General features: G+C 35.5%; 2 protein-coding genes across 2 annotated transcripts; one reads left to right on the forward strand and one right to left on the reverse strand.

The window, feature by feature from the left end:
* Positions 1-3,912: 3,912 nt before the first annotated feature.
* Positions 3,913-7,153, forward strand: LOC117923620. The gene is made up of 3 exons (XM_034842007.1): positions 3,913-6,055; positions 6,395-6,485; positions 6,655-7,153. The coding sequence occupies exons 1-3, from the start codon at positions 3,995-3,997 to the stop codon at positions 6,843-6,845; spliced, it is 2,343 nt and encodes a 780-aa protein (XP_034697898.1). The 5' UTR covers positions 3,913-3,994; the 3' UTR covers positions 6,846-7,153.
* A 396-nt stretch (positions 7,154-7,549) lies between these two features.
* LOC117923621 (CBS domain-containing protein CBSX5-like) lies at positions 7,550-9,083 on the reverse strand. The gene is made up of 2 exons (XM_034842008.1): positions 8,650-9,083; positions 7,550-8,537 (listed from the first exon to the last, which is right to left on the reverse strand). Exons 1-2 carry the CDS (start codon positions 8,988-8,990, stop codon positions 7,727-7,729), a joined length of 1,152 nt encoding a protein of 383 aa, XP_034697899.1. The 5' UTR covers positions 8,991-9,083; the 3' UTR covers positions 7,550-7,726.
* Positions 9,084-12,193: the final 3,110 nt, after the last annotated feature.

The raw sequence follows: 12,193 nt of genomic DNA on the forward strand, positions 1-12,193 counted from the left end.
TTTGCCTTGATTTCAGGGCTTAACATTGCATGTAGTAATCCCTTAGGTAATGACATAAACCACATGGCACTTGAGACAATACCTAAAAAAATAGGTTATTTATTATTATTTATTTAATTCCTATTTTTCTCCCCTTCATTTGTTTTTTCAAATTGGGTTTTTAAGCTTTCATACTTCATCATTCCAAGTATGGAGATGTTCTTGGCCTCCCTCTTTTCCTTTAATTTTTGTAATTTCTTTGTTTTTCTTTTGTTCTTTTCCTTGGGTTTATGACATTGGATATGAGTTTTGCAAAAGGGGTACTTGAGTTTAGCATCCACAATCACCAACATGTGTGGTCATGGGGTTGCTACTAGAGTTCATAAGGGTATTAAAGCTTATTGTAGTTGCACTCATATCATTTGACACTAGATAGTCAATAATCCTTAGATGGTAAAGTGGCGTGTTAGAGTATATAATATACATCAATAGCTGACAATGACTTTGAACATTCTATAGAGGGGTGAGACAAATATTCCATAAGGATTTATCAACATGATTTTTGGTTAGAAGATGAGCTAAATATTCCAATATATCAATGTCCTCATTCTTATCTTTTGATACCTGGATGATTTGTGTCCATTCAAAGGCAATTAAATATTGCTTGACCGACTTCAAATATGCAACCATATACTCATCTAGAGTTTCATATTCTCCATCAATCCGCCTACCCATCAATAAGTAATCACTTTATATTGTCATTCTTATGATATATAAGTCTTGAGCCTAAGCCAACCTAGTCAATGAAGCTTTATACTCAACTTCATTATTCAATGCATTGAATCCAAATATAATTGCTTGTTCAAACATGTCATCCTTAAGAGAACAAACCCAAATCTTGACCATTTTCACCATACTATCCCATCTACAAACAATATTAACCCTTCAAATATCAATGTTGAAGTATATTATTTGTGTGTACTCCTTCTAGAGGCAACTCAATGATAAAATCAATAACCACTTGTTCTTTCAAAGAGCTCATAGTTTTGTTATGGATATCGTACTCCTCTAGTATGATCGCCCATTTCACTAATTGGTTGAAAGAGTCAAGTTTGTAGAGAATAACCTATATGGGCTAATTTGTGTTGACTGAAATCAAATGGGCTTGAAAGCACAATCAAGTTTTTAACAATCATTCACAAGATAAAAGCAATTTCTTCAAACATGAAGTAACAAACTTTCAATTCTAATAGAGCACTACTAATATAATATACTAGTTTTTTAATATGTTTGTCTAGTTTTAGTAATAAGGCACTAATCACTAACTAAAGCTGCTAAGTACATGATTAAGGGTTTTTTTTTTCTTCACTTCAAGCTAGTGAATGAACCATTTTACTCCTTGCAAGATTTTGAAAAAAATATGGAACTTATTCAAAGACTTAGGTATAAATCTATTTAATGCAACCAACGACACCATTAATGATTGAATTTTTGTTCTATGTCAATAATGACCTTCACTTGATCGAGTTTTGCTCCAATTCCATGACAATTTACGAAGTAGTTGAGGAACTTACCTAAATCAACTCAAAAAGTGCACTTTAACAATTAAGCTTTGCCTTATGTTACCACACGGGATGGAACACTTCATGTAGGTGATAGAGATGGTTTACTCAAACTTTGCTTTTGACAAGCATATCATCAATATGGACTCCTATCATTTGCCAAAGAAAATGACAAAAAATATTAATGACCATCTGTTGGTAAGTAGCCCTTGTGTATTTAAGGCCAAACAACATTATCATGTAACAATATAAGCCATTGTTGGTGATGAAGGTGGTTCACTTGGAGTTGGGTGGGTATATTGGTATTTAATTGTAGTCAGAATATGCATCCATGAGCAAAACTACAAGAGCATGTCGTGATCGATGGTTGCATCCACAATTGTTCTATTTGAGAAAGTAAAAAACTATCTTTTTGGCAAGTACCATTTAGATTTGTGTAGTCTATGTATATTTGTCACTTGCTTTTCTTTTTAACATGACTACACCATTAGCTAACCATTCCAAATATTGGATATGTCAAATGAAACAAGCTTATAAAAGTTGATCCACTTCTTTTTCAATAATGTTATGTTGATTAAGATGAAAATGGTCTCGTTTTTGTCAAGCATAGCTTGTACCCCAAATATATGCTTGATTTATGACAAACTAGTTCTAGATTGATTCTTATCATGTCAATGTGGGTCCATGCAAATATATCATTATTATCGTTGAGACATGCAAATAAATCATCAAATTCAATAAGGAAAGAGTAGTGTCAAAAGTATTATTCTGATAGAGTTGGCATGGTCATGCTAAAATTCATATGATCATACGAAATAGATTCCCATGGTTTCTCGGATGCTGTAGACTTTGGCTCTCTAGTGCATTTCGCATGTTCTTCTACTTCTCTTTGTGCATTTCTCTTTAATTGCTTATATTTTCGTTATTTTAACTTCAAATCATGAATCATTTAAAACGTTGGATTACTAACTTATTAAGCTTCAAAAACATATGTGACGTGACCTAGAATAGAAAGATTATGGAAAGTGCTTCAAAATTCACTCTTCTAAGATATATGTTGCTACCAGGTTTGGGTTTTAAATTTCATTTTAAATTTGATTGCATTTGCTTCAAACCTTCTTCCTCATCATTGTGTGCTCTCTAACTCTCTTTGTAACATTCATTTGTTATCTTTCATGTCCATAACTTACTTGTTTTGCCCTTGCTTAGGCCTCCTCATTCTTGCAAGTCTCAAATCTCTCATTTATCAAAACAAATGAGATAGATTCAAAAAAAGGTAAATTGGGGAGGGGAGAAGGAAGACAACCTCTTTGACAACTCACATGACCATTCATACTTACTTGATGAGACTATTGAATTGCTCTAACATATCTTCAATGGACTCACCCTTGGCCATCTTGACATGGAACAAGTTGCTAATATGGGGATATTGTGCATTATTGATAGACTTAATGCCTTAGTTGTTGTGCATTGAAAATGAGAACTCGAGATCTTCTCAAGGACATTGCCTCCAATGATCTAGTTAGTAATAATAAAGATAGCATACGATGGCTAAAAATGGGAAAGGGCAAGAAGATGTTGGATCTAGCCTCTGGATTTGCGTTCTTGGTCTAAATATTAGGCAAAGATCCTTCGATGGTGACCTCACATTTCTTATCTCTAGGGTTTGGTACATTTGTGATAGAAGGAATTTACTTAAGGGGACAAATTATCAAATCAAGTTATTCATTCATTACTTAATTGAGATGTGGTAGTACTCTTAGGGAATACAACGAGAAGGCCCGTATTCCCCATGAACATAGTTCAAACATGGAGCAACCATTGAATTGGGCTGGGCTACTCAAACCACATAACCTTTTAATTAGATTTACAAAATGTACACAGTATATGGGCCGACTCTGCCCTGGCACTCCATGGTTACTTGACATGCTGGGCTGGCCCGAGCTGGTATGCCGGACTTGGTGGCCCAAAATGGTGACACCCATCTGGCATATGCTCTAATTTCAAGCTTGCATGTTTTGTAATTTTCTCAATACCAGTAATGTAAATTTCAGTTAAAGGTTGGGTGATAAAAATCGTAAAATTTTCATATAATTTTATGCTTTGTATTCCTTTAAAATATTAAATAAAGTGGTATATTTTGTTAATTGCATGCTTTATATTCTAAAATCATACTTTTCTACAGGCGCAGCCCGGCCCACGAAGCCCATATTATAATGGGCCTCTCCGGCATGTGAATTTTAATTGGGCGGGTTGAGTCACTGGCAGTCCACCGAGCCCAGTGAAAACTGGCCCGGCCCGTTTGACACATGTGCCTTAGTTTTTTGAACTTTGAACAGACTAGAAAACGCTGCGTTTTGATCAACGCAGTGCAGAAAGCTATGGCTCTGGGAGACGCTGGGGTGTAAAACGTAACAGAAATCGTCCGTGCGCCCTCATCCGATTAGGCTCAAATGAAAACCATAATTTCTGCAAAGCCTATTCGCCATTTGAATCCTCACTTCTCTCCATCGATTCTGCTCTTCCATTATCCATCACTTCCTCGGAAAAATCGAAATTTTCTTCACTTTTCGAACAGAAAACAGCTTTGGAGTTCCAAAGGCCTGAATTTCTCCTCTGTCACAGTTCCTTCTGCTTTGGATGTGGTGAATTACGGTGGATGGGACGATCCGAGGCTCGGTGGTGGCTCGGATCAGTCTGGTGAGTCAAATCAGTTTCGTAATTTTTTGGTTTCTGTAGGAATTGATGATAGAAAATACTTGTTCGTTTTCCTCCTTGGTCTTGTTTGTGCTTTGGCCATTTCTAGGGTTAGGGTTTCTTCAATTCTGGTTTTTCCCGCTTCTGTTTTTGTTTTTGCCGTGGGGTTTTCATTTGGGCTTGTTCGTGGAGGAAGTGCTAGCGAGGTGAGTTTAAGCTCGAATAAGAGAAATTCCAAGGATGAAAATTTTAGGCTTTCAATTGAGAAATTGAGGAATTTAGTGGATTTTTTTGATGGATTTGATGTTAAAGTTAATAATTTAAAGCACGATATAAGAAGAGCTATTGATTGCAATCAAATCACTGTGAGTGATTTAGAAAGTTATGTCAAGGTCATTGAATCAATCAGCTTATCAGCATCACATTCTAGAAATATTATTGGAGTTTGTATTGATGAAATGGGTTTGGTTAATCAAGAAACGGACAGGATTTCGGATCATAAGCCAAGTAGAAGGAGAAAAGATGTAAGTGAAACTGGTTTTGATTTATTCCAATTAGTCGGTGGTCTGTTTGCAGATCATTTGGTTGGTTCAAAGTCTAGTAAACTGAAGGATGGTGCTACACGAGAGGGGGTGGAGGCGGAGGTGAGTGATCAAAGTCAAGGAAATGCTGTTGGAAAAAGGATTTTCAATTCTGTTAATGACAATAAGCTTGCCGTGGATCAGGATGGAGTGGAAAAATTGGGTGATGGAACTAGGAGAGTAAAGATAATTCCAGATGATGGGAAAATGAATCTGGAGGGGACAGGTAGGGGTGCTAAAAGACTTCTTAACCATGAAGAGTATAGCTACCAGGACGGTGTTGAAAAATTAGGAGATGGAACTAGAAGACTAAAGGTAATTCCAGATGATGGGAAAATGAATCTGGAGGGAATGGTTGGGAGTGCTAAAAGACTTCTTAAACATGATGAGTATAGCTACCGGAGTAGGAGACTTCAGTTCATGAATGATCGCCAGGTCTCTCTGAAGATGGGCCATCATGATGAAATTGAAACGTGGACATCCCATGAAAGTCAGCTTGATTCTGTGGATTTTAGTTTCAGTCTGAAACATAAGGAAACCAAGGCACCATTTGGACAAGAAAACATGCTCAAGAATTCAAATGGAGCTTACATGCATACTGATAGCAGTAAAAAGAGTGAAGATGGGAGTTACAGATCTCATTTCAGAGAAGAGAATCTGAATCAAATTGATGATTCCCATCTGGATGGTCATCAGGTTGCGCAAGAAAGTGAGATTGGTCCCTCTTCATCTCGAGTTTCAGATGATGCATTGTTTGATAGGTACCTTTCAGAAGCAAATGACCTTCTTAAGCAAGCTAGGGAATCTGTAAGGGGTAGAGATCATGAAGAGCATGCAGAGATCAGATTGTACAAGTCTGCCAAATTACTCTCCCAAGCCATAGCCATGAAGCCCATGAGTTTAGTCGCTGTGGGCCTGTTGGGAAACACTTATCTTCTTCATGGTGAACTGAAGTTAAAGAACAGTCGTGAGTTGAGAACTCTCCTTTCAAGAAATGATCCCCTGTTGATTAACAAATGGGGTAAAGCACTGAAAGGACTAGATGATCGGTTCAGCAGTAAAGATAAAATTGGATCTGTTCTTGTTGATGTGTGTGAGGAGTGTGAAGAACTCCTTGTTGAGGCTGGCAGAAAATATAGGATGGCATTGTCACTTGATGGAAATGATATGAGAGCACTATACAACTGGGGCCTTGCTCTCTCCTTCCGTGCACAATTGATTGCAGATATTGGACCAGTAAGCAACTAAGCATTCTACTTCACATGTTTTGCTTTTTTGTGGTCATTCATGTCAATTTTGCTTCATCAACTTGGAACTCAGCTGGGTCAACTAAATTTGTCTGCTTTTTCTGTACTCAGGCATTTTGTGTTCCACTACATTCCACTGAATTGGGCTTGGAAATGGAAAGGAGTAGTTTTTCCATCCAATTCAGTGTGAACACATATTTATTATGATGTCTGCACAGTTTTGTTGACCTGACTTAGTTTGAAACTGCTTTTATTGCATAAGCAAAATTTGATTTTGAACTTCTGTTCTTGACTTTTTCTTTATCTCATTGGATCTTCAAAATTTCAGGAGGCAGCATTTGATGCTGACAAGGTGTTCATGGCTGCAATTGACAAATTTGATGCAATGATGTCCAAAGGCAATGTATACACGCCTGATGGTAGGGATAAGTTCTTCATTAGGTGCATGATAAATATTAAGTCACATTCGTCTTAATTTCTTTCAACCTTTTTTTTTTTTTTGGTTCATATTGACCTCCAAAATAAAGATAAATATCTTTAGGAATTACTGGGTTATGTATGAAGTATAATGACCTGTGTGAATTGCAGCTCTGTTCAGATGGGGTGCGGCATTGCAGCAAAGATCTCGCCTACGGCCAAGAAATAGTAAAGAGAAGGTAAAGTTGTTGCAGCAGGCGAAGAGGCTATATGAAGATGCGCTTGATATGGACTCTGACAATTTCCAAGTAAAAGAGGCCTTGTCGTCATGCATATCTGAGCTCAGTTTTAGGCGATTTTAGTAGTTGAATATAAAATCCGGTAGGCAGGCAGCTGGTCCTCACGGTTCTTTTTTCTTTTGCCCAATTCACCTGGTACAAGTGGGCCTCTTAGCTTCTTAGCCATTTATGAATAATTACATGATCCTAAGAAAAAATTGTGAAAGGACCCTAGAGTTCCTTATGCACCACCAAATAATTTCTAGGAAATTAAGTTTTATGCTACTAAATTCATACCCCAAACCACGTCTCTAATAAAGATGAATGGTTTCTGTGATGCAAAATTGTTGTATCAATAAATAGAGAAGTTTTATTCAGCTGATTTTAAGTTTTCCTTTGTCCGCGCTCCACTGAGTTGACTTCAGATTCCATCAGCAAGCTGTATGGGGTTATTGATCAATTGCCGGACTTCATTTTCATTAGTTTGTTTGCAAGGTGTCGAGATGCGCTCCTTTATTATCTGTTCAAACCGCTTTTAATGTGTTTTGTTTTTAGACTGATCGGTTTGACACTACAAAAGGAGTGGCCATCAGCAGTCAGAAATGAGGCCACCACATCTAAGATTGCAAATGCTAAATTGGGTTGGGCCATGACTAGTCCCAGTCCATGATGTGTTTGTTCATGATAGAAAATCATTAGCTGCCTCTTGGTCAGAGTCTGGCTTTTAAATCAATGTCATCTCCTATTAGGAGACAGCTTCCCCTTTCGAAAGCTTCACTGTGAAATTGTTGAACCAAAAAGTACTAAGAATATTATTAGCACCAGCAGATCTTAACTCAATTTAGCTCTGCATTATCTTAAATATTACACACACACAAAACACCAAATGTTATTATTAATGTTTTTTGTCCTTGCTGGTGATAGCTTGTTGGGAAGTGTCTTGTGTGATGCTATCGTCTCTAGTCCTACGCCTGAGTCCGGAGATGTTGTCGGAAAACTTTAAAAATGCCGGAAAATGTCACGATTCCGGCCAAACTCCAGTCCTCCTCAATCACCCAAACATAACTCACACGATGCGCAAGTGCTTGAATCATCACTGCCATCAATGAGCTCCATGGATAACATACTATCGCCTCAGACCTCCTCGCCATTCTTGCTGAATATTTACCCGACCCGCCACGCCTACCAAAACCGAATTCTTCATCAGAAGATGAAGAAGAATATGAAAATTCCTCGTCCATTAGATCTAAAAATGCCCCTAACTTCCTCTCTTCCAGCCTTGCCTTCACCAACTGGACTAGGTCCTCTGGCGGGCCACCGCAGTCTATGTACGCCATTAGATCGCCGGCCGAGAGGGTAGCGATCGCCGCCGCGACAGTCTCGTCGCAGCAAGCAAGAGTGAACGGCGAGATTTCGCCGACTAGTTTGTTCTCTTGGTCGAGGACCGCGACGGAGGTTTGGTTGATGAGGGATTGAGAGATGGCGGTCAATGCAGAGGAGGCCGGGTCATGGTAGTAGACGGACGGGATGTTTTCTGTGTCGATGATATTAAGGGACTCGATGGTCAAGCCCGGGAGTGGAGAGAAGATGCCGATGGAGTTGAGGAGGAAGCGAACTACGTCTTCTTGGGTAAGCCAGCAGAATTCGACGCCGTTGTGGAGAGTCGAATTGAATGAGGGTTTGGGGACAAGCTTTTTCCTTGGGTTGGTGCGACTTTGAATTGGTATTACAATGTTCTGTGCACCTTCCAGCATCAAATCAATGGCCTCCAGTAACCTGACAAAATAAATCAAAATCAAAATCAAAACAAATCGAATCTGGGACAGAACGAAACAAAGAAATTAATAATTGAAAAAAACAAACCGTAGAACTGAGAATTCAATCCAACCTTGAGTTTGGCTTCAAATGCCTAACGAGTCCAGGGACCTTAGGAAGAAGAAGAGAAAGAGGGGACTGCAGCGCATCAGAAGGACAAGAGAGGTTGTCTTCTCTGCACAAAAAGCAAATAACATCCACCATGCAAATCTTGCCAATACACCTACAATCCTCGAGATGGGACTTGTTGATCTTGGAGGTGTGGTCACAGCTCCATACGCTTAGGTAGGCGTCGCCCGACCTCTTCAAAGCGGCCAACGCGTCGGCGACGGTGGCGGACACGGGCAAAGACCTCAGCGCTGGCTTCCCAAGGCAAAGATCAGACACTTCATGACCTAGCAAACTCACTGCCATACAAGAACTACCCGAATCTGGAGAGAGAAATGATAAAAAGATGGTATTCGGAAGGAGAGAATTCTAGAGAGAATTCTAGATGTTGAACCTGAAGAATAGCAGAAGAAAGGAGAGCAGCCTATACTTATAAGGGGCGTTACCGGGAATAGCCGGTGATCATTTACGGGGAATTTGTTAGAGTCGTGTAAGGAATGGTCCCAACGTAACGGCGTTACAGCTATTTTACGGGTTTGAGGGTGAGGAGAGAGCACGAAATGTTTGTGCTCTATCTACTTTAGGGCTGGGTTGTTGAAATGTGGTGTCCATTGTCGGCCACGTCAGCAGAAGAGAGTATCGGGATTTAGATAGTACGTGAAACGCACGTGCACAAGGCCGCTGAATCTTTTACGATATGCCTCCCCATCTTTCCACTCGTGTGGATGATCGACCTCACAATGGACGTTGGTTTCGTATTATAAAGATAATATCTATATTAAAAGGGTAAAAAATGATATTTAAATTTAAAAAATCAATTTATATTAAAATTGGTAAAATATTATTTGTATTTAAAAATTAATTTTTATGTATCATAAAAATTACACATATAATGATTTTGATATTTTTGAATTTACATTTTTTATATCTTCTTATTCAAATAATCTTATTAAAATTTAGTTGTTTAATTAAATGGTTTCTTCCAAATACAACTCAAATTAATGATCAGATTAAAAGGTACGAATCAAAATACAATCTAACTATTAAACAGTTATATAATTTTCTTATTTGAATTTCAATATGATTAATTTTTTAATTCAATTAATATTTTTATTAAAAATCAAATTTTAAATAATTCATATATAGTTGAAATAGGTCACAATCGAAAAATATTATGATATCCTAGGAAACACTCCGGATTTACAACATCTTCTTATAATGTTAAGTATAGATCTTTTAATATTTTAATATTCATATTTTCTTTTATAGAGAATGTTAAAGGAAAAACATATTCTCATGGCTCATTAACCCTAAATAAATACCGTGATTCCTAGACATCACATTTCATGAACAAACAACTTTTCCTTTTTAAGCTTATATGCTTTGATGTCCGCTTTCATGCTTGATGTTGTAATATCTTATCATGACTTTAAATTAAATTAACTTATTACTTATTTTTATTTTAAATATTTAAATTATTTAATAAAATTAATTTAGAACTTGTCCTAAATAATTAAATCTACATATTTACTGATTAATTTTAACTAATCTTAAATAATAAATTTGTTTATTAAACATTCATATTTGAAGCATTGTAAATATACAAGATAATTAAAAAAGTATTCATTATAAAAAAAAAAAAAATGAGTTGTAATATAGAAATATAGTTGTAAAATACATTTTCATTGAATATGGGTAAATGATGTAAAATGTAAAAAATATTTAAAATTAAAAATAAATTAACTATTTTGACTTAATAATTAGAGCTATTTTTAACTTTAAGTTGTAATATTATGTTATTTTGTCAAATATATTTAATTTATTTAATGACTTAAATTAGATTATTAAGTCTATTTTTCATACACTTTTTTAATGGTTTAAGTTGATATTTCTTTTCTTACAAGAAACGTGGTTCCTTATCATCATTTACTATTTTTTATGACTGTTGAAAAATATTACAAATTATTAACCCCTAATAAAACAATGAACAAAATAATAATAATAAAGTAAATACATTGAAAATACATATATAAACTCATTTATAGTGATTTGACACATTGTTTATATACAAATTCTTTAAACTTTTAACGGAACGAAAATTCCACTATCTTTAAAAATTTAAGAGTCGAAATTCTCAAACTTTTTACACTTTGGTGTCAAGGTTCCAACTTACCCTCACAATTTCTCCGAAAATGTTTAACTCATGATACAAAAGGGAACTATGATAGACTTGAATGTGCGCTAAATGAATTACAAGTGAAAAATCAATATACAATGAAAAAAAAAATATTTGAATGAGAGAAAGTGTGTTTTTCTAATTGATGTGGATGTTTTTTTTTATTAATACACGCTTAAAACTCTTCAATTTATTGGTTTTTAGTTAGATAATCGGAAATGTTACAAAAAAACTCTCGACCAATTCACTAGTTATTGAGCATTAAATGCTTGACATGTAACCACCAAACTTTATAAGCTCAACCAAATATATTACTGACCCTCGATTAACTCTCAATTAGTTATCAATTGACCCTTAACCAATAAAACTATGTTTTAATCTACTACACCTTAACTACTATAAGGAAAATAAAATTTAATAGCACCCTGGACTTGTCAAGCTTGACCAATTCAGCCGATTTTTTACCTCATCAACCAATTATATCGTAAAGTGCTTAAAAAGAGTTGGATTGAAGTCCAAAAATTTCACCTACTTGTGGATACCTTCTTAAAACATTTTATAACAAGTATAGAAAAAAATTAGCTAAAAGTTTTAAATTTAAATAAAGATTCATCAATTTCCTTAATAAACAAATTGTTTTAAGATTAAGTAAGGATGAAAATTAACCTTAAAATGCATGAAAAATAATTTAGATTCAAGTGCACCAACAAATATCATCATACAAATTGTCCTAATTCACTACAAGTTTTCAAGAGTTTCAAGTCGGATGTCTTATCCAAATAAAAATAATATGATAGGATACTGGTGAAATATTCCATTTAAATATAATATTTTAAGATATATGTATAATATTATATTTTATCAAAATCAGACAAACATAACTTGAATTATAATCTTCACTCGTGAAATATAATATCATTTAAATATAATATTTTAAGATATATATATATGATATTGTATTTTATCAAATAAGACAAACATAACTTGTGGTAGAATCTTCACTTGTCATCTTTCTGTTGTAAGTTCCAATTAATTAACAATTTTACTTAGATATTTATCCCCTCCAATCCAAACTTTCTATTGAGGATATTAATTGAACTCCATTCGGAAAAATTCAAACACCAATCCCGTCACATTCTCTAGAATGATCGCGAATATGCCAAAAATAAAACCGTTGTTGATTTGAGAAGAGACTAAATAATGAAATTGGGAAGCTTAGACCATTGGTCGGTTAAACCCATTATATATTACCACAAAAGCGAAAGTCAGATTAAAAAATCCGAAGGCATGTAACACGTGACACTATATAGATATGGACAAACTATACCTTAAA

This window comes from Vitis riparia, chromosome 10 (assembly GCF_004353265.1).
Source record: "Vitis riparia cultivar Riparia Gloire de Montpellier isolate 1030 chromosome 10, EGFV_Vit.rip_1.0, whole genome shotgun sequence".
Lineage (NCBI taxonomy): Eukaryota > Viridiplantae > Streptophyta > Magnoliopsida > Vitales > Vitaceae > Vitis > Vitis riparia.

Coding starts and splice junctions, on each gene's coding strand:
- LOC117923620 (XM_034842007.1), top strand. CDS start 3,995: ATGAAAACCATAATTTCTGCAAAGCCTATTCGCCATTTGAATCCTCAC. Junction 6,056..6,394: donor TGATTGCAGATATTGGACCA/GTAAGCAACTAA, acceptor TCAAAATTTCAG/GAGGCAGCATTTGATGCTGA. Junction 6,486..6,654: donor CAATGTATACACGCCTGATG/GTAGGGATAAGT, acceptor TGTGAATTGCAG/CTCTGTTCAGATGGGGTGCG.
- LOC117923621 (XM_034842008.1), bottom strand. CDS start 8,990: ATGGCAGTGAGTTTGCTAGGTCATGAAGTGTCTGATCTTTGCCTTGGG. Junction 8,538..8,649: donor CATTTGAAGCCAAACTCAAG/GTTGGATTGAAT, acceptor TTATTTTGTCAG/GTTACTGGAGGCCATTGATT.